This window comes from Gadus morhua, chromosome 11, assembly GCF_902167405.1.
Source record: "Gadus morhua chromosome 11, gadMor3.0, whole genome shotgun sequence".
Lineage (NCBI taxonomy): Eukaryota > Metazoa > Chordata > Actinopteri > Gadiformes > Gadidae > Gadus > Gadus morhua.
The window spans coordinates 22,122,606-22,145,147 of NC_044058.1; the positions used below are offsets into that span (position 1 = coordinate 22,122,606).

At 45.7% G+C, this 22,542-nt stretch overlaps 1 protein-coding gene across 4 annotated transcripts in view; it reads right to left on the reverse strand.

Annotated features, from left to right (window-relative positions):
• The window catches only part of LOC115553253 (collagen alpha-6(VI) chain), a 35,724-nt gene extending 19,389 nt beyond the window's left edge, over positions 1-16,335 (reverse strand). For 2 of the 4 annotated variants that reach the window (XM_030369363.1, XM_030369364.1), the window contains exons 1-20: positions 16,187-16,335; positions 14,029-14,139; positions 13,222-13,827; positions 12,311-12,922; positions 11,280-11,849; positions 10,518-11,138; positions 9,826-10,386; positions 9,102-9,653; positions 8,246-8,821; positions 7,428-7,988; positions 6,865-7,214; positions 6,477-6,555; positions 6,047-6,192; positions 4,768-4,860; positions 1,635-1,688; positions 1,055-1,126; positions 786-812; positions 525-569; positions 385-438; positions 162-224 (exon numbers count right to left, since the gene is read on the reverse strand). In XM_030369363.1, coding sequence (XP_030225223.1) covers positions 162-224; positions 385-438; positions 525-569; positions 786-812; positions 1,055-1,126; positions 1,635-1,688; positions 4,768-4,860; positions 6,047-6,192; positions 6,477-6,555; positions 6,865-7,214; positions 7,428-7,988; positions 8,246-8,821; positions 9,102-9,653; positions 9,826-10,386; positions 10,518-11,138; positions 11,280-11,849; positions 12,311-12,922; positions 13,222-13,827; positions 14,029-14,107 — 5,721 coding nt within the window. In that variant the 5' untranslated portion in view covers positions 14,108-14,139; positions 16,187-16,335. Of the gene's footprint in view, positions 1-161; positions 225-384; positions 439-524; positions 570-785; positions 813-1,054; positions 1,127-1,634; positions 1,689-4,767; positions 4,861-6,046; positions 6,193-6,476; positions 6,556-6,864; positions 7,215-7,427; positions 7,989-8,245; positions 8,822-9,101; positions 9,654-9,825; positions 10,387-10,517; positions 11,139-11,279; positions 11,850-12,310; positions 12,923-13,221; positions 13,828-14,028; positions 14,140-16,169 lie in introns of all 4 variants that reach the window. The other 2 variants (XM_030369362.1, XM_030369365.1) reach the window with 2 other exon arrangements.
• Positions 16,336-22,542: the final 6,207 nt, after the last annotated feature.

A 22,542-nucleotide genomic window follows, 5' to 3' on the forward strand; every position in this document is an offset into this window, starting at 1 on the left:
ATCGTTTAATGAAGGACATACAATGCAGAGATATAGAGACACAGACACAGACAGACACAGACACAGACAGAGACAGAGACAGAGACAGAGACAGAGACACAGACACAGACACAGCCACAGCCACAGCCCAGCCCAGCCCAGCCCAGACAGACAGACAATACCGGGTCTCCTCGGAGTCCTCGCTGTCCTTCATCTCCTCCCTCTCCTCGGATCCCTGTGTTGCCCTGGAGACGATAACATGGGTCAAAGTTCACACAACATCATCATGACATCACATGCCCTAACCTCTACCTGCTCCTGAATGACATCTATCTGACCGTCATTGTAAGCCTGTTACATGACTGATTAACATAAGTTGTTATTAATAAAAGGAAAGCAGTTTACCGCATTTCCCGGACGTCCTCTGTCTCCTAAAGCTCCCTTCAAGCCTGCTTCACCCTGAGGATGCACACACAAACTTTAGCACATTAAATATGACAGGTGGTGTTTTTTGTAAAATGATGTAGATGAAGCTAGCTGGTTACCTGCTGTCCGTCGACTCCATCCATTCCAAGATCACCTTCTTCACCCTGAAGGAGTAAAAATGAATCAGACCTCCTTTCACCTCCTCCTCGTCTCACCTACTCTCACCTCCTTCTCCTCTCAGCTCCTTCTCCTCTCACCTCCTCCTCTCAGCTCCTTACCTCCTCCTCTCAGAGTTCTGTCCCACCATTCCTCCGTGATACCCAATCCCTGACTTCACTTCCTGGACTAAAGAACGGTTTCCTGAAGGTTCAGACACTCACCTTGTCGCCACGGTGACCCCGATTTCCCTGTTAATCAAACAACATAGAACACGATTAAACACACACTTCGCCAACTACCGCTGTCATTCAAATGCCCACAGAACGATCAAAACTCAAATCTACTACTTTTATTGTGAGTAAAAGTACTTCTATGTGTCTGTCTATGAATAGCAGTAGTGGGGTTAGATGTAGCATAGCTGTAGTGGTGAAAGTAGCAGGATTAGTGGTGCTGTGGTCCGTCTGTCTGTCCATCTGGGCTGTGTGTTCACCTTCTGTCCTCTGGTCCCTGGGCATCCCTGGTTCCCTCGGACCCCTGAGGGCCCGGGATGGCCTCGATCGCCCTGCAGGAGAGAGAGCAAAAGAGAGAGAGAGCGAGCGAGCAAGAGAACGAGGGAGTGAGAGATAAGAATGAAATACAGTCTCCAAAGTCTTCAAAAAGTTCTTAAATCCGCCAAAAACAACTGCAACATGAATTTCAACATTACTCTGATGTCCAAGTTGGGTGATGCAAGTTTTTCCTATTCTTTTTCTATCAAATATCCTTCAGTTTGGCGGGGGAAGAAAGCTTGTTTAAAGGCTGAACCAAACCTCCCCCCGAGGCTAATGGGCAATGTTAGACGTGTTTTGCTTGTAGTTGTATTCGACACCAACGGAAAGCAGAAAATAAAGAAAAGCTGATACAGGCTCTGAGAGTATGCATGACTGTGAGCATATGTAAATGAATGTCATAAAGTACATGTTTTATATGGACTTGTATGTATGCTCATGTTTGTGTATGCTCTTTAGTTTGATTTTTATATAATTGTATTTCAATAAACCGTTAATTATATTAGGAAACATAATACTCACAGCAGTCCCTTCCTCTCCTGGGAATCCTGGATGACCATTAGGTCCGGGAACACCCTGAAAACACACACACACACACACACACACACACACACACACACACACACACACACACACACACACACACACACACACACACACACACACACACACACACACACACACACACACAGACAAACACAGTCTGTTTGACGTCATGTGCTTCAGTCATCCGTGTTAGCTTAACTTCATGTACCACACAAGTGAGGCGTTCAAACGTTGATCGTTACGTCAGTCGATCGATGTGCAGTCCCGGCACCAAGCAAGGACGAGCCAGAAAAAGTTTTTTATGCTAAGATCTATATGGTGTCAGATACTATGTCAAATCTCAAAAAGTTATTGTTAAAATAAATAAAAAATGTGTACAAAATAGAGACTATGTGATTGACAATCATGTAAACCTATCAATATTCAGAATGCATCACACGCGGGAACGTTCAAGTGTAATGACGGCGTTATACGTTAGCCCAGTATGCAAGTTAGTAGTCTAGCCTGCCCTGGTGTTTTATGACGAGTTGAGAAAATGGATATCAGATGTTGATTAAATAATACTAATACTATATCCGGAAAAGAAACTTGCATTAGGAGCTGGTCGCGATTCTGCGACTACCACAGTGAGTCAAGCCAGCTTAAACCCTGACCGGGCTGAGCCTGTGGCTGGAGCTGGATTTGAGTTCCCTCCGCTGGCTGTAACAACGCAGCCATCTTTAGCCCTCTCCTCCGAGACCTTGCATTTGACCAGGTCTGACTTCGACCAGCTAGGAGCCACACCCTCCGCCTCCTCCTCGCCTTTACCATGGGCATCCAGCTCTTCTTTAACTGTCCCGCCGCCGCTGTCACCACACCTGCTCGGAGCAGCCTCCGCCTCTTCCTGGCCTCCATCACGGGGATCCGGCTCAACAGCCGGGACTGCTGCTGCTATTGGGCCAGCTACACACGCTCAAAGAGCATCAGCCCCGGACGATCTTGGAATGAACCAACCCAACCAGGTGAAACTGGATACGTCAGATTGTTTTCTGGGAAGAGGCACACTTTTTCCAGTGCCTGATATCACAACAAACCCTGGCTTGCGTATTCAGTGAAAGCGGATGCAGCCTTTTGTTTCCCATGCAGAACATTTAGAGCTAGCCACAGTACTTCAGGTGATGGTGCTTTCACTGGTAAAGGTTTTTGCTACTGGAAACATGCTTTGGAGACTGATAAAGGACTGCTCAAACATGCTGCATCAAAAGAACACATATTCTGCGAGACTTTGTGGAGGGAGAGACAGATGCGAGAGGCAAGAAGTCACGAAATAAGTACACACAGATCAGCTTGCTCAGAGCCGTTTCTACGTGTCTACTATTGTCGATATGATTGCATTTTTTAGCTGTCGATCAACTCCATTTTAGAGAGGACCACGATTCAGTCGAAAGCCTGTCAGAGTCAGGCAGTGTGCTGTTCCTGTCGCTGTTTGAGCATACCTTACAGAAAGACGCAGAGATGGCCAAAATAATGGAAACTATTCCCCGCAAGGCCACCTACACCTCTCATGACATACAGAACGGAAACGTCGCAGGGGTGGTGTGAACTGGTCGTTGCAAGGAGTCGCAAGGAGTTGCAAGGAGTCACCAGAGATTGAACATGTCAAATCGCAAGGTCCAGTTTTAGAACGCGGCGATTTACCTATTTCTCTTCAGCCAATCACAGCACAGAACAACTTGTACGTCACGGCCTTACTCCGCCCGGTACCGTACTGTCCACTCCAGTGTACAAATATACGAAGATGCAGACTTCTGGTCCGAGGAGAGGGAGGAGAATTTAATTCGCTTGCTGGAGGAGCAACCTGTCCTTTACGACGTTGGCAGTAAGGGGTATAGCAACAGGGACAGCAAGATATACCTCTTTGTCCTGCGAATACTGTCCTTGCGAATACCTCTTTGTTTTGTTTTTCAATAAAATGTCAAAAACATTCCCATCTCATTCGTATTTGGAGTGTAATTGGAAGAAACTTGTCACGTAGAACCTTTTTAAGCCGGAATAAATGAGAAATGAATGCTTATAATATGTTACATTACAGGAATTGAACTCATACCATTGTGGGGGGAACTAATAATAAGTTTGGATTACATTCCATTGTACCGTAGACGCACAGAGAAATTCACCGCCAAAAATAATAAATTCTTCCTGAAAACACGAAAGGCAGCCAGCTCAACTTGTGACCCTACTATCCATGTATAGTTAAGACCATAAATTGGTCGCCTTTCCAAAAGTAAGATGCCATTACTTCCAGTTATTCAAAACTTAATGTTGTGTTTCCCTCCACTGCTCGAAAATAGCCCAAAAAAATGTTTTGTGCTATCATTTCGGTAGCTTGATGTGATGTTGTCCCCTTTTACTGGATCGTCTCTGTTAGCAAAGCAGCGACTTCGGAAATCAACGTGACGCAAGTCACATTGACGCCTTTAACTGGATGTAAAGGCGTCTTATTTTTGGAAACGCGACCAATTCATGGTCTTAACTCTACATGGATAGTAGGGTCACAAGTTGATCTGGCTGCCTTTCGTGTTTTCAGGAAGAATTTATTATTTTTTTTATTATTTTTCTACTACGGCGGAGAAGTTCTCTGTGGGTCTACGGTACAACGGACTGGAATCCGACTTTTATTATGTTTTATTATTTTAAAACTGCAACCATTTCACTCTCACTAACATAATTAGGCCTGTTTATAATTAAGTTATCCATCTCCAAGTAGTAGTTGAGCCGATGGTAAACAATGGCAGATCAAACTGAAATTCAACTAACCTGACTTGTGGTGATGCTGTTTGTTACTGGTATTTGTGCCGAGCACATGATGCAATGTTGAGAATGTTTTGTATGTATATGTTTATTGCTCGACTGCGTGGCGAGGCATATTGCTGTTGGCGTCATGCTGTGGTATTTAATGTGCCGCCGTGCACACAATGCAAATGTGTTTTGTATTTGGCTGTTTGTGTTTGTTAATCTGTACTATTTGCGAGCTGTTGATCGTTAAGCTTGTCAATCGATGTGTGAGGCGTTCATACGCTGATCGTTAAGTCTGTCCAGTGCTTCCAGATCTCTGGCGTTGACCTTTCACCTTTGCAGCTGAGGATCCTCGCAAGCCTCGGCTTCCTTCATGTCCCGAACATTTACACATGACACCACAGCACTCTCGCTCGGCCACGGCGTCCTGGACACACGAGAGAGAGAGAGAGAGAGAGAGAGAGAGAGAGAGAGAGAGAGAGAGAGAGAGAGAGAGAGAGAGAGAGAGAGAGAGAGAGAGAGAGAGAGAGAGAGAGAGAGAGAGAGAGAGAGAGAGAGAGAGAGAGAGAGAGAGAGAGAGAGAGAGAGAGAGAGAGAGAGAGAGAGAGAGAGAGAGAGAGAGAGAGAGAGAGAGAGAGAGAGAGAGAGAGAGAGAGAGAGAGAGAGAGTTGTGGAGCAAGAATACGTTTATTTTAGTATAGTTTCGTTTAAGGATGAAATTACGGTCTGTTCAGTATATTTAGTGAAGGTGGACTTATGATCTGTTTAGTATAGTTTAGTTCAAGTTGGACTGAGGATCGTTTTAGTATAGTTTGGTTTAAGGTGGACTCACAATCTGCTTAGTATTGTTAAGCTAAGGTGGACTTATGGTCTTTTTAGTTTGGTTTAAGGTGGACTCACGATCAATTTAGTATAGTTTAGTTAAGGTGGACTTATGATCTGTTTAGTATAGTTTGTTTAAGGTGGACTTAGATCTGTATGGTATAGTATAGTTTAAGGTGGACTAACGATCTGTTTAGTATAGTTTAGTTTACGTTGGACTCACGATCTGTATAGTATTTAATAGTTTAAGGTGGACTTACGATCTGGTTAGTATCGTTTAGTTAAGGGAGACAGAGTCTGACGTTTCTGGTAGTTTCACTACAAGTAAAGACTCGTCGTGGGGGATATCTCGGCCATGGTTGAGAAGAATTGGGGGAAAGGAACCTTGGCCTTGACTCTCTGAAGTCCATGTTGAACCGTGACATGGAGGAGAAGGGTTTGTACTCCCGGAGCTGAGCTGCCAGACTGCCGCCAGAGCTTCGGCGGCAGTTCAGCAGCTCCGCAGGATTCCCAGCCAGGCAGTCACATGGCAAACTGAAAAATTTGTCATCTCTTTTTGTAGGGAATATCCCTGCTTAGATCTGGTTAGTATAGTTTAGTTTTACGGCGGACTGACGATCTGTTTAGTCTAGTTTAGTTAAGGTGGGCTTACGATCTGTTTAGTTTAGTTTTACGGTGGAATTCCGATCTCTTTAGTATAGTTTAGTTCAAGGTGGACTCATGATCTGTTTAGTTCAGTTTAACGGTGGACTTACGATCTGTTTAATATTGTTTAGTTAAGGTGGACTCACGATCTGTTTGAGCAAGGTACTGCCCACGCTCTGCATGCCCACGCTGAGGGGGACCTTGTAGCCGAACCCTCGACCGAACTCCACCATCTGGATCTGGCTGGAGTCACGCACACCGTCCAGCGCAACCGCCAGCAGGGCATTCACCCCTGAGAGACAGACAGGGAGAGATAGGCAGACAGACAGGGTGAGAGAGGCAGACAGACAGGGAGAGAGAGGCAGGCAGACAGGGAGAGAGAGGCAGACAGACAGGGAGAGACAGACAGGAACGACAGGGAGAGGGATACAGACACAGTGAGAGAGATAGGTAGAAATATAAAGAGAGACAGAGAGAGAGAGAGATAGCAAGGAAAATAGGTCAACATTAATGTGAAAAAAAGAGTGTTAGGGAGAATAAAGTCAGGTATAAGTCCCAAGTGCATCCTGGCCTAACCAGACAGACGCAGCAGCTCAGACTGATGCTCTAGCTTCATAACATCTTCATCCAGACCATCTGTGAAGACCACGAGTACCTGGCATGCACACATACACACACAAAAAAAATGAGGAGGACACATTCAATACGCAACCTTAACCCTAACCCTAAATGTTGGCTAAAGTAACACTGCCTAATTAGTTGAGTGTGAGAAAAAATCAGTTTGTCGCACAAAGAGGAGTGCTATTACAACACAACCTCAACATCAAACCCAGTACCTTTATAATCCCATTTTATTGATTTATTGTTAATGAATGCCCAACAAGAAGATTACATTTCATGCTACTACACATAACCTTAGCCAAGTTCACAACATTACATGTGTTCCCGATGGTTTCTGCTGTACCTTGGCGCCGGCATTGGACTGGGTCTTGAACTTCTCCTGGAAGGAGGTGAGCAGGGCCGTGTTGAAGAAGGTGTCTTCCGACATCTGCACGTTCATGACCTTGTCCACCACCGCCTCGCTGAACGGCTCAAAGTTGAAGTCGTCCAGGACACGCCCGTCATGGCTGACCAACCGGAAGGCGACGTTGGGTTCGATCGGCATGTTCTGGACGCAGCAGAGGCCCTTCAGCGTGGACACATGGTGGAGGATCTCCGGCAGGGCCGCCCGGAGCTTGGGGAACCCGCTGACCAGTAGTTGGGACCCGGAGCGCTGGGACATGTCAAAACCAATGGCCACATCGATACTGCAGGCTGAGATAGAGAGAGGGAGTGTGAGAGAGAGAAAGGGAGAGGGAAAGGGAGAGGGAGTGGGGGAGAGAGAGAGGAAGAGGGAGGGAAAGGGAGGGAGAGGGAGAGGAAGAGTCCTTACAGACTTACCGTAAACAAATGAAGTAAAAAATATACTGTGCAAGAGATACAGGCAGATGGAGAGAAGGACAAACCGATTAACAGATTAAGTCTAACCAGGCTTTTCGCAGATGGTTTCCACCACCTTCTGCTTGATCTTGGCCAGTGCGCCGAAGTCCTGGACCGTGAAGATGAGGTCGGTGTCGGCCGTGATCTTCTTCAGATCCAGCTTGTTGAAGACACCGACGCCAATGACAAAGATCCGGATGCCCATCCCCCGGAGCACCTCGGCCTCCTGCACCGGGTCGTCCAGGGATCCATCATCCATCATCACCACCAGGTTCTGGGAGACCCTGCTACTGATGCGGCTCCCGGTGGACGCCTCGAAGTAACTCTTGATGAAGTCCAGCGCTTTTCCAATCTTGGTTCCTTCCTTCTGCCGCACCATATCCAGGATGTTCTTGGTCACCTCCTCCACCGTGTGGAACTGGTTTAGGTAGAACTCCTTCTTCGTATTGCTGCTGAACTGGGCCAAGCCCACGCGCACCTGATCCTTGCTGATCTTGAAGCTGCCGATCAGGTCGGTCATGAAGGTCGTCATGTTGCTGAAGGCATTGTCGCTGATGGTCTCCGACGTGTCGACCAGCAGAACCAGGTCCGCTTTCTCCTTCTTACACCCTGGGAACACATGGAGGACTTAAGGGTCTGGTTCAGTGCTCTACTGTACTATATAATATTTTATGCACTACTTTCGACAATACTGTTGAAAGTACGCCACTGTAGTACAGTATACAGTACACCCTACTTCACCATATGTTTTACTGTACTGTATGCTCTACTATTACAGTATTCTATTCTGTACTTTACAGTACAACTCTCTTGAATATATTACCCTTGATATTTAATGACAGTCAGACGGACAGAAAGATAGTTACCAGGAATGGTAGTGCTGCAGAGCTCACTGGAGACGTTTTTGTAGAGGGTCTTCAGGGCGTCAAAGTTGTCAACGAAGAAGACCCTGGAGGGTTCCCCGGCCATGATCACCAGCTCAGTCTTGTCGGCACCCTTCACTCCGATGCTGAACACGCTGATGCCCTTCTCACGCAGCGCCTCGGATGGAGCCTTCAGGTCGTGTCGGTCGGTGGCCTCACCGTCTGTGATCACCATCAGGATCTGGGGCACCTCTGCGGCTTGGCGGCCGCCGTACTTCTCATCAAAGAACTGTAGGGTGTAGTTCAAGGCCTTGCCTGTGTAGGTATTTCCGGTCGGGGACTTGAGCGCCTGGATGGCCTTCAACACCTCACTCTTGGAGAAATACTCTTTGAGGTTGAATTTGGATTCGGTTTCGTTGGAGTAGAGGATGACGCCAAAACGCGTCATCTTCTCGCCGACGGTGGTCAAGTTCACGACGGACTGCATGAAATTCAGCATGGCTGAGAAATTGCCGACGCTGATGCTGGTGGAGCCATCAACCAAGAAGATGATGTCTGCCATCTGAGTCTTCTGGCACTCTAAAGCAAGAGACAGAAGACATTCAGGATAAGGCAAGGAAATATGTGGACCTTGTGTAGTATTGTAAGGTCTTGAAAATATTGACTAACTGCAATACCTACCCAACTGACGATGAAAAAGTGCTTTAACATTTCAAACTCTAATTTAATAGTACAATTGACTGTAAATATAAATGAACGCAAATGTTTTCCCTGCGATAGATTTGCTTATTTACTGGAGTATAATATGCAAGTGCAATTCCTACCAGTATATACAGCATCAACCCTAGCGTTGTCTTACCTCTCTCACAGAGACGCAGATTCAGCTCCCTCTCCAAGTCCTTCAGGGCATCAAAGTTCCTCTGAGTGAACACATGGTCGTCAGAGCCACTGATCTCCAGAAGCTGTGTGGTGTTGGCGTTGACCACACCGATGGAGAAGATGGTCACACCCTTTTGCCTCAACACCTCAGCCGGCCCCTTCACCTGATCCTGGGACTCGCCATCAGTGATCATAATCAGGTTCTGTCTTTTCCCCGGACGACCCCCCTTGGCCAGGTCAAAGTACAGGGAGACTTCGGTCAGGGCCTGGCCCGTGTGCGTGCCTCCACCAAGCTGCTGCATTTTGTCAATAGCTTTCAACATTTCTCCTTTGTCATGGAAGTCATTAAGTTGGAACACCATCGTCTGGCTGGTGCTGAACTGCATGACTCCCACATGCACTATTTCCTTTTCAATCTGAGACTTGCCAATCATAGCTTTCATGAAGTCCTTCATCTTCTGGTATTCGTCTGATCGGATGCTTCCAGAGCTGTCGATCAAGAAGAGGAGATCCCTTGGAATGTCCTTGCAGGCTGTGGACAAGAAACACATTCAATGTAAGCCCTTCTTCTTTTAATATTACCAATGTGAGAAATAGGAACAAGAAAAAAACAAAATAAGTACTCTTACACATTGAACCTGTACATATTCAACCAATGGTTGAGTTGCAGTACAATGGAATAACATGGAAAGAAATGTGCTTACCATCTGCTGAACAGATTTCAGTGATAATGTCGTCCTTGATAATTTTAAGGGCATCAAAATTATTCACCAAGAAGGTATTCTGTGGGCTTCCAGCGATCTTCCGCAGCTCTGTCTCAACTGCTTCTTTCACTCCGATTGCATAGATGTTGACGCCCTTGGTTCTCAGCTCCTCTGCGGGAAGTTGGACCTTGTCCATCGACTTCCCGTCCGTGATGACAATGAGGTGCTCAGGGACTTTGTGCCCTCGAGTTTTCATGGCTCTCTCAAACAGGGGCGCCATGAAGGACAGGCCACGTCCGGTCTCGGTACCGCCGCCAACATGAACGATTCTCTCCACCGCATTCTCCAGGGTTTTGCTGTCAGTGTACGTAGTCAGGTCGAACTCTAAGGTGGGCGAGTCTGCATATTTGACACACCCAACACGGATATGGTCCGGGCCGATGTGGTAGGTGTTCAGGAAGTCAATGACGAATTTCTTCATGTGATTGAAGTCGTCGGGCTGAATACTTCCTGATTGGTCGATCAAAAAGAATATGTCGGCCTCATCTGTTTGCATGCAACCTGGAGAAATAAAACAAATAATGTTTTAGAATAGATCTGTATTTCTGGTGTAGTGAGTTCTCATCTGAAAGGTCCTAGGCTCTATACTCAACAAAAACAACTCCTAAATTGCAATTGCATCGGGCCCAAACCTTCTTTGATGTCAGTTCTTCTCTCGTTGACTGCAATGGCCTGACGGAAGATGTTGTGGCACATGGTCTTCTCCAGGCTCTTCTGCAAGGTCTTCAGCCTGACAAAACTGTCGACATTGTACACATGCTTGGTCGAAGGGTGCGATGCAATCTGCACCAGCTGGGTCTCGTCCGCATCTTTGATTCCGATGGCGTAGATGGTGACCCCATCACGACGCAGGTCTGCCGCCTCCTTTTCCACCTCATCCTGAGATTTTCCATAAGTGATAACTACTGCAACCTGCTGGACGCCTTGGCTTTTCCGTCCTCCTCGCTGTTTGACAAAGACGTTCTCGCGAGCAAACTTCAGCGCGAGGCCTGTTTTGTTCCCTCCTCCATGGTAGTGCAACATCTTGATGAACTGGAGGATCTCATTCTTGTTATCGAAGGTATCGAGGTAGACCTGGACTGCAGGATTGTCGCTGTACGTGACTATGCCAACCCGTACTCTGTTTGTCTGGACGTCAAGGCTTTCCACCATATTGTGCAGGAAAGAAAGCACCAACTGAAAGTCAGCAGCTTCGATTCTTTCCGATTCGTCCACAATGAACACAACATCGGCTACTCTGGAAGCTACACAATCTGCAAAATAAATGAGGGGGTTAGGACTATGTTTTATAATTTGGAATAATCAACCAATTCCCAATACAGTAGTAACTCAATATATAACAGAACATTGATTACACTGACCAAAATCCCAAGTCAGTCATTGATGATCCTCACCCTCAACTACGCCCATATGCTCTTCCTCAGTCTCAAACGCTGCCTTCAGCATGGGCACGATGTTGGCAGACTGGTAAACGTATGGGGCACTTGCCACTGTCTTCATCTGGTCCGTCATGCCAGGGCCGAGGCCAATGCCCATCACCGTCACCCCCTCGGACTTCACCCGGCGGGCCGGTTGGTAGATGCTGTCGCTGGAGTTGGCCCCGGACGCGACCACAAGGAACTGCCGGAAGCCCAGATGCTCACGGCTCCCGGCCTCAGTACTGAAGAAGTTATCGACGGCGTAATTCAGTGCGCCACCCAGGTTGCGCGGCGCATTGGGACTGCCTTTGATCACCTTGAGACCCTTAATTCTGGCCACCACCTCCTTTTTGTTCTTGAACTTTTTAGGGAGAAATTCCGACTTGGTTTCCTGGCCGTACCGGGCCAGGCCGATGCGGTGGGCCCCATCTCCCACGTTGAGCTGCTGAACCACGCGCACCATCATGTTCTGGGTTAGCTTGAAGTCGGCCGCGGTCAGGCCACTGTCCACCAGGAAGTAGATGTCGGAAAATTTTGGCACCAAAGCTGGGGAAGGAACAAATTGAGTAAAACAGAATGGCGGCATTAAAGGAGTAGTATTGAAGATAGAATCATTACATATATATATTTAGTATATGCTACGTGTAAACCTCCTAAGATGGCGCAATTTGATTGGTTTGGTATCTATTGTTTACATCGCAAAAAGTCTGTCTTGTCACACTAATAAAAACAAATAAATTCCAGCAAAGTGTTATCTTTTTAATTTTTGGAGTGTTCGAGTATGTTCAGTATATACTAAAACCATTATTCACCTCAGGCTCCGTCAATAGTGGGGAATAACCCCACTATTCACTTTGCCTTCGGCGACTAATTGTTAAATATCATTCGTATTTTACGTTTGCTTATCGATCTTGTTTCAAATAAATGTGTGTGTGGACCTGAATGCCTGCATGTGTGTGTGTTTGTGTTTGTGTTCATGGGAGCATGTGGTGGAGATGCCACCATACCGGCCCGTTGGTCCTCAACGGTCACACAGAGGATCTGCAGCAACCTGTCGAGGAGTTGCTGGAGGGCCTGGTAGCTGTTGATGCTGAACAGGAAGCGCTCATGCGGTCGGTTGGCGATCTCATGCAGGTTCGTTGAATTGGACCTGCCGATGTCGATGGCGAACACGATCACCCCTTTCTGCCGCAGCTGCCGCGCTGGCTCGATCACGTCGTCCGACGAGCCCCCGTCCGTGATCACCACGGCGATCTGGGGCACACCCACACCCTCCGCAGCGCGACTGCCCCCCTCTGGGGTGAAGAAGGTCTGCTGGAGGAAGGTGATGGCCTGGCCCGTGAAGGTGCCTCCCTTCCGGTGCTCGATCTTGCTCACCTGGTCCAGCAGCAAGGCCTCGTCCATGTGGTCCTTCAGCAGGAACTCCTTGTACGGCTCGTCGCTGTACTGCGCCACGCCCACACGCACCTTGTCCGCGCCCACATCGAGGTTCTGTATGAACTTCTGGAGGAAGAGGAGCATCTCCTTGAAGCTCTCTGGGCTGATGCTGGAGGAGCCGTCCAACAGGAACACGATGTCCGCCAGTGATGTCTCATTGCATTTTTGGGGAAAGAGAAGGACTGGGTCGGGAGAGGAAAGGGTTGTGAGTTTGTGTGTGTTTCTGGATGAGGCTGGAAAGTCAAGTTGAAAATGGTTCAATGCTAATGGTAATAATGCTAAGATTGAACACAATTGTTTGTTGCAAGTTTTTCCCAAGTCAATAGCATAATTAGAAATCATGGAGCTTAATGGGACTGTGCACAAATTACATGATTTGGCTTTTGCAAAAAGTGAACTTAACTCAATTCGCCACAAGGTCAATTTTTGATGTTGCATGTGTTTATGTTCCTGGGAGCATGTGGTGGAGACGCCACCCTACCGGCCCGTTGGTCTTCAACGGTCACACAGAGGATCTGCAGCAGCCTGTCGAGGAGCTGCTGGAGGGCCTGGTAGCTGGTGATGCTGAACAGGAAGCGCTCGTGCGGTCGATTGGCGATCTGATGCATGTTCGTTGAATTGGAACTGCCGATGTCGATGGCGAACACGATCACCCCCTTCTGCCGCAGCTGCCGCGCTGGCTCGATCACGTCGTCCGACGAGTCCCCGTCCGTGATCACCACGGCGATCTGGGGCACACGCTGTGCGGCGCGACTGCCACCCTCTGGGGTGAAGAAGGTCTGCTGGAGGAAGGTCATGGCCTTGCCCGTGAAGGTGCCTCCATTCCGATGCTGGATCTTGCTCACCTGCTCCAGCAGCGAGGCCTCGTCCATGTGGTCCTTCAGCAGGAACTCCTCGTAGGGCTCGTCGCTGTACTGCGCCACGCCCACACGCACCTTGTCCGCGCCCACATCGAGGTTCTGGATGAACTTCTGGAGGAAGAGGAGCATCTCCTTGAAGCTCTTTGCGCTGATGCTGGAGGAGCCGTCCAACAGGAACACGATGTCCGCCAGTGATGTCTCAGTGCATTTTTGGGAGGAGAGAGTGTCTGGGTCGGGGTAGAGGAAAGGGATATGTGTTTGTGTGTTTCTAGATTAGGAAGCTGCAAACACAATTGGAAAATGGTTCAATGCGGACATTGAACAGGATGGTTTATTGGAAGTTTAGGTAAAATGTAGATGTTTCTGGCAAGGGAATTTATCAATTTAAAGAGAAGACAGGAACAAGAGAAGAGGATAGCTCAGCTAACCTGTTAGCTGAGCTGCGTGGCCGTGGAGACACACGCTGGCCATGAGAGCAACAAAGAGGAGGCTCCTGATCTCTGCCATGTTATCACGTTCCTCTCAAGACCTTGCTCTTCCTGAGAGAGAAAGAGAGAGTGAGAAAGAGAGAAACAGAGAGTGTGAGAGAGGGAGTAACAGAGTGAGAGAGAGCAACAGAGAGGGAGAGACAGAGAGAGAGAGAAACTGAGAGGAAGTGAGACAGACAGACAGACAGACAGACAGACAGACAGACAGACAGACAGACAGACAGACAGACAGACAGACAGACAGACTGGATAGTAGGGGCTGGAAGGAAACTACATTTCTGAAGGCACTAATATGCAGAAAACAGTTCCCCCATACTCTACTAGAGCTCATGCTACTAAATATGGAAGTAAATAATGGGTTTATAATGAAGGCATAACTCAACTTCTTCTGTGAATGACCCGAGGAGCCCTGAGGAGACTGCAAGCCCAAGACCCACTAAATCATCTCCCTCGGTCTGCTACATGTTATGACCTCTGGAGACAGATCGACCCCCCCAAGACTACTCCACAAGGGTAATCTCCTGGCATTGGTCACAAGCGTCTGTTAGCTTTGGCCTCTACATGTGGCCAGTATGGTAGAGTCCAACGGATGAATCAGGTGGTCACATGAGCATTCCTCCCCAGGAGGTCAATAGTGAGGAACACCGACTGCTATATAATGGCAGGAAGCTGAATCCCAGCCAGCAAGGTTACGCCAGTGTAGATAAAGAGGGTCTGGCCATCGACCAGGCGCTGGAAAGCCTCTGATACTGCCTCCTGGGTCATGTGTTTGTACTCCCCATTGACAGTGCACCCCTATCTGGATGTCCAAAAAGTTGGACAGATGTGAGAGTATATGGTTCTTGGTCTTACAAGAGCTTTTAGATTTTTGCTGACCACTGACCCGGGCCAAACATGGGAATACCGACGCCTTGTCACGTGCTAGCAGGAACTAACCCTTTCTCGGAAACTCTCCCTTTCCCTCAGCTCTGCCTGCCAGTACAGAAAAACGTGCCTGAATGTTATCATCTTCTTCATCCATCAGAATAACTCATCTATGCAACTGGAGACCAAATAACACCATACTCCAGCCACTCCTGAGACCCAAATTGGAATACACTGAAAGACGGGGTCAAGCTGACTCAGAAATATCAAAAATGATCTTCAGAGATGTGGAGAGAAGAAAGAGGTTGGTTGTCAAGCCTATTCATACAGGCCAATGAAAAAAGTCTTTTTTTCCAGACCTCACAGGCCCAGATTTGGCCTGCACAGTTTAACACCACCCAACACCACCTGACTCAGCTTTATCAGGAAGTTACATGAAGGGTCAAGAAAAGGATGAACAATCCATCATGGGAATTAACGATCCCAGACTGTCTCAGACGTCTCATATTCCAATGGTCCTTTTGTTTAAAGTTTCCTAACCTGTCCTTTACACCGGAGAACTTCACTTGCAGGCGAGAATCCCCTTAAATCCCCTTAAAACCCTTTCCTTAAAAAAGGAAGGGAGGATTCAGAGACAGGACAGACTGTTTAGACTGTGTTTGGTATTTTGAATTCATAAGCCTATTTTGATAATTATCAATAGTGTATAGTTCCCCATAATTATCAGTACAATTACAGTCAATTTGTTACATACGGCTCCTTTAAACTGAAATAACAATGATTTATAGCTAAAAATTATGCTTCATAAATTACACTGTAACAATACACACCAAATATATGTTTACTTCTAGTCCATGTTGCTAGTTGCAGCACTCAAGCAATACCTTTGACAGATGTACACACGCATCTATAGGCTGTTTAATATTAACCTAATGTTGAATATTTTTTTCGTTTCTGCGATCAATTGATTCTAAATAAAAATCGACTCATGCATTTACATTGCATAATGACTAAAAAATAACATCGGTTTGATTCCGTCCATTCATTCTGTGATCCAATAATAATAATAATGATAATAATAATACATTTAATTTAGAGGCGCCTTTCAAGACACCCAAGGTCACCTTACAGAGCATATAGTCATCATAAATCGTTTAAAAAAAACAAGAAATTGTGGGAAAAATAAATAAACATAATAAATAAAAAATAAAACGCACCCATCGTATCCACTTACTGCTGATTGTGTGCGTGCTCCTCGTGGCGCGCAGAGCAATAATTCCCGGGTCAGTGTCCACAGATGAGGTTCCACGCAGCACTCCAACCGGTCTCGCTGCAGCCTGTAGGACATGGACATCCAAGGTCCAAGTGCTGCCCCCCCCCCCATTGACGTCACTGGCTAATCGCGCGGGAGAGCTTCATTCTCTTCTCGAGTAGCCTACTCCGCCAAGATGAGAACGGTGGCAAGTCACTAAAATGAATGAATGAAACAACCTCTCTTCTCCTCTCATTCTATCGTCTCCTTTCCAAACCTCTTTTCTCCTTTCCCCTGCTTTCCAGGACATTAACTTCCCAAACATCCCAAACTCAGACATTCACAACATGAAATATAGATACATGAAACATGTACATGAATAGGCCTACGAGACCATAAGATATTTTAGGTTTTCTCTTGTTTTATCTTAAAAAGAAAATACACATAACATTAAGAAAAGAAGGGAAGAAAATAAAAGTGATAATAGATCAAGCTAAACTCAGTTAGTGTTGGGCATACATTTAAATGCATAAAAATTACAGAGTTCACTGAACGGATGTGCTGTTCAAAAAGAAATGCACTATTCTATGCCTTGTGTTCTGTTATGCAAGCTCCAAGTCTACAATTGAAAAATGTCTTTTTGCAGTTTTGAGTGCTGTGTGCCAACTTGTGCTCTGTCATGCAAGCTCCAAGTGTCACACTGCTTAAGAAACCGATTCCTTCCAACTAACTATTTCCGAAAAATGCAATCAATAACTTATGTGCAAATAAATGGTTACATTTCAACAGCAACGAAGTTGGAGTGGCCAACACATATACATTTGTAATACAACAACATTGTTAACTGTCATACATAGCTAAAAAAGCAAATGAAAAATTAAATACCAACGCTACTGAAATGTTAATTAGACTATTAACAATAATATAAAATGATATCGTAATGCACTTGTTCTTTGGATCTTTTGAATAAATGGATCAATATATGGTGAATCACAGTGATCGCAAGCAGAGGACCGTGAGAGTTATTGAGCAGCAGCTGAACCAGTCTAAAAATCGGTCACGTTAACGGAGCACTGAACTAGGCCCTCTCGGATGCCAGGTCAAAACAACATTTGTTTCACTACGAATCCTTTCAGCTGCACACCCCTCCTAGAGAAAACGGCTCATAAAACGCTTGAGGTGGCGTTTTGAAAATATTTTTTTTTTCTTTGTTTTAGGACATGGCATAAAGATAATTATGAGCCTTTGATTGATATCCAGACATTTTTTGCAGAGACACATTCCTGTTCCCCACTTGTATTGGAGTGAACGCTGATATCTACTTCTGGGCCCCTTGAATCGAGGGACCCGTCGACAGCCCGCTTAAACAGATGCAATACCAGGCTTGGCCGTTGAGCACTGGTGGATTGCGGAAGTATGCACTGTTCCTGTGGGCTTGAGCTAAGGAGTCTCACCGCGTCCGCCATCTTGTCGTCACGTGACAGCCCTTGGACGTTGGATGTCTATGTCCTACAAGCCGCAGCGAGACATTATAGGAGTTAGGACCATAAAGAGCGAAAGAGTGCTACCGCCCCCTAAACTGGTTGGAGGGGGAAATGGCTAGCCAAAGTCATCTCTCCACGGAGGGAAAGCAGCGCTACGTGACGAAACAAGCATTTTAGCATTGGATCCATATTTACTCCCAAATGGAGTACTAACCCCACAGAAGGGAGTCTCTGACGGCATTCAAAAGCAAAGAGTCGTACAACAGCTGCATCCAAAGGAACTTGAAAATTCAAGGGGACGATCAGCTGTTCGAATCCACGTTGAACGGGTGATTGGTCTTGTTAGAAACAAGTACACCATTTTAGAAAGCACAATACACATTTCCCTTTGCAAGACTGCAACTCCAAGAGAGCTCTGTGCTAATTTTGTCCATCGGTTTTCATCTGTGTTTTTAATGCAAGGTTGTTACTTATGAGTTACCATGAGTTAATTTTTTTTTACCATGAGTTAATCACAAAAGGGAGAGATCAACCAATGAGTTTGGAAAGTTCTTGTGAAAGTGCTTTCGCCTACAGTTTAGTTAGAATGAGATATAATGACACATTGATAAACAGTGTTTGACACCCGGACATTAGCTCTACCAGAAATGAGTAAAGTCAATATACTTCTCGTGCTAATTTCCATCCCTGCTAGCTAGGCTAACTGACGTCAGTTCAGAGTCAATTTACCCGAGATAAAATGCTCATTGCACAGCCTGGAGGGGGTCATCCCTATGTTCCCCGGGTCTTTTAAAGAGTCCTATTTGCCAATTTTTCCAAAAAAGGTTCCTATGTTACCCTGTAGGCTGTAGCAATACATACCGGGGAGCATAGGACCCTTTTTCTGAAAAGGGGTCCTATGCTCCCCACTGTTGCGGGGGAACATAGAACCCTTTTCTGGAAAAGGGTCCTATGTTCCCCGCAATCTATCTATCTTTAAAAATATTTAAACTTTGACGCGACATTCGCGTGATGACAGCCAATCAGCGTTCAACAGCGTGGCCACTGAGTGACATGTGTAACGAAACAGCCAATCAGCGTTCAACCGGCCAACTCAGTTCAGTGCAGTCCGGGGTGAACCGCAGCATGGAGGAGAAAGTGATTGTTGCTGTTTGCGACTCCCGGAGCTTTATATATAATAGTATATGATTAAAATATAATATAATTGCATACATAATATCACCGCCAAAAGCTCTGTGCGCCGCCGGATGGCCGTAGCGTAGGGATCTCTCATAGGGATTGGGCTTCTCGGGGTTTTGTGTGTCTGGTGTGTTCCAACGGTTTATTAGATAGGCCTATCTAATAAATCTCTGTCTGATCGATACTTCGTTCACTGCCCCTCCGTTGCAATTACAATATTATGAATAGACTGCGTCGACCCTTTTTTAGAAAAAGGGTCCTATGTTTCCCAGTCTCATCCAAAGAGGGGAACATAGACACGCTCCTGCCTGGAGTGATCTGTTGGAGTCCAGTGAACCCTTCTAATTGCAGCTATCCACTTCTGTCTCCTTTCTGTGTTCTTGGGAACGTTACAAAATGTGTGTCCATCTAATTTGACTTTCTGTTATAACAGCCCACAGCACAGCAGATAGACGGCATTGTTTACTTTAGCGTTAGGCTACTACCGGTCCATGGACGGTCCTAAAGATGGCGCTGCGTCTCATGTGTGACGTCACATGAAACCCATGCATAGAACCCTTTGATGGTGCCACACGCATACCAAGCTATAGAACCCTTAAATGTTCTCTAGAACCACTTATTATTTGTGTGTATCATGCTACTTGTTCAATAAAGATCAGGGTGGCTGCTTCTGACAGTTCATACAGTGAAATATGAACCTCTCTGAGCACAGGGAGGACATGGGAAATGTCCTGGAAATACCTGGAATATTATATGCTAAAAAGAGTGGGGAAGAGAGGGTCTTTTTATTTTTGCGTCATAATAACGGTCAGATATGACAAGTTCTATTCCTGGAGAGCAGGGGAAAGGAGAAAAGAGCGCTGGAAAGGAGACGATAGAATGAGAGGAGAAGAGAAGGCTAGAGAAGAAAAAATGAGAGGAGAAGAGAAGGCTGGAGAGGAGAAGACAGGGCTGGAAAGGAGACAATAGAATGAGAGGAGAAGAGAAAGCTGGAGAGGAGAAGGTACAATGAAAGGAGGAGAGAAGGCTGGAGAGGAAAGAGAGGGATTGAGAGGAGAAGATTGAATGAGAGCAGAAGAGAAGGCTGGAGAGGAAAAGAACGGGCTGGAGAGGAGAAGATAGAATGAGAGGAGGAAATGAGAGCAGCGCAGAACAGCCAATAGGGCGGCTAAGTTAACAGGCATTCTTAGTCAGTTAGCCAACGCATCCAGAGAGGTGGGGGACCGGGGGCGGAGGGAATTCTGGAGAAGTTCGTAGGAATTAATGCGTACGGGAAGACGGGAGGAAGGAGGGGAAGGAGGAGTGGGCCTTCCCTCCTGTTCCAGTTCCTACAATAATGTCTTATTCCATCACATTGCTCTAATTCCAAATGTTGAGGATTCTATCTAACCTATAATAGGTTGGTAGTGGCAAAGGGCTTGCTGAACTTTTAAATATAATAGGTTATGATTATATAGTAGTAAAAGTTAAACTAACTTATTGTTCAATTGACTTGGTAATTCTGCAGATAAATAAACGGTTTGGGATATTGATTGAACATTTCAAATGTTCTCTATAGAACCAAACAAAGCAACAAAGAACCACCATGGGTTCTTTTAAATTAACTCTCTGAAGTGGTTCGAACCTTTTGAGGGTGCCAAACACATACCAAGCTATAGAACCCTTAAAGGTTCTCCACAACCCCTTATTATTTGTGTGAATCATGCTACTTGTTCAATAAAGATCAGGGTGGCTGCTTCTGACAGTTCATACAGCTAAATATGAACCTCTCTGAGCACAGGGAGGACATGGGAAATGTCCTGGAAAACACCTGGAAGATGATATGCTAAAAAGAGTGGGGAAGAGAGGGTCTTTTTATTTTTGCGTCATAATAACGTTCTATTCCTGGAGAGCCGGGGAAAGGAGAAAAGAGGGCTGGAAAGGAGACGATAGAATGAGAGGAAAAGAGAAGGCTAGAGAAGAAAAAATGAGAGGAGAAGAGAAGGCTGGAGAGGAGAAGGTACAATGAAAGGAGAAGAGAAGGCTGGAGAGGAAAGAGAGGGCTGGAGAGGCGAATAGAGGGCCGGAGAGGAGAAGAGAGGGCTGGAGAGGAGAAGAGAGGGCCGGAGAGGAGAAGATAGAATGAGAGGAGTAAATGAGAGCAGCGCAGAGCAGCCAATAGGGCAGGGAGAATGAGATTGCTGTGCTCTTTTGCAGGTCAGAAAATTCAGAATAAGTTATATTAGCACAAAAACATGGGACTTTATGAACACAACTATGTGTGTGGGAGTGGTAGTGCATGTAACATATCTTTGTGAGGCTCAGTTTCCCCCCCGCCTGACGGTCGGCCCCTCTGACTCCCATACGTGTCACCCTTATCAAATTGAGAAACTCTGTAAGATTTAGAATCCAAATCCTGGCCAAAACACATCCTCATTTCAGGATTCATCTGCACCAAACACAAACAATAAGTGCAGCATTAAAAAAAGGTTGGTGACCAAGGTTATTTCAAGTCTACGACTTCATAGACAAGAAGACTATAGGCATGATGCTATATTTTTGTCAACTTTGATAAGAACACGATATACAAAAGGTATACTTATAAACAAGAGATTGCTGCATACTTGTGCTCCTATGTAAAGCGGTTTGAGTACGAGAAAAGCGCTTTATAAATTGAATTTATTATTATTATATTACTGACACCATACAAACTACATACCTAAACTATATACATTCAAACAACATACACAACACTACATACTAACAATGTATACATACAAATAACATACATAATACAACTTAATGGTATACAATTTTATAAAATAGTTATGTTAGTTAAAATAATTCATAATTAATTATTCAAATTATGTATTCAAATTTTTTGAGTAATTTTGGTTAGATTTCAGTTATTATCATAATAATCCCACTATTACGCTAGCGTGTGTCTTCATACAGCTATCTCCGCCCCCAGGGCCTGCTGTGTCTTTAGGCTTGTTTTTGATGAGGCATGCGGCTTCGTTTTCCATGTGTCAGTGGCGGCTGGTGGTTTTTAAAGTGAGGGAGGAAGGACTGCGCGCTTAGTTGCCATTGGCCTGCTTGCACTGTTGGTGTATGGTGGCATAAGAATGTGAGAGAAGTTGTTTCAGGGTGTTTTGGTGAATTACAAAATAGTAGGGAGGGATAGTTATGTGAATAAAATTGATACAAAGCCACCAGTGTAATCACTGTAATTTGAAAGCTAGTGGGCTGCATTTCTTTGAAATGGACTACAAGGGCAGAAGGAAATGATGCAAAGCCCATTAGTCAAATCAGGCCTACTCTTGATTTGTAAAAGTAAATAAAAACATCTGGACCTATTTTTGCCCTCAATGACTGAAGTTATTGGTTGTAATTTAGCTATGTTTATTTTCAGTTACAATTGTTTTCAGAAAAGACTCAAGACCAAAAGTGATGCCATTTAAATGTATCATGCTCTTGTAACCGATTGTGTTTAACCGCTGACCTGTGTGGGTATCAACAGCGTTGGAAGGACGACACCGCTACACAGGACTTGGTCTTCGCTGGTCCCCTTTATTCTCCTGTTTGAATGGCGACACACAAACTGTGTGAACCACCATCAACTGCATTAATGTTCAGACCTCCAGCCTAGATAGATTTATCTGCCTCAAATACATACATTCTACATAAAACACGTGA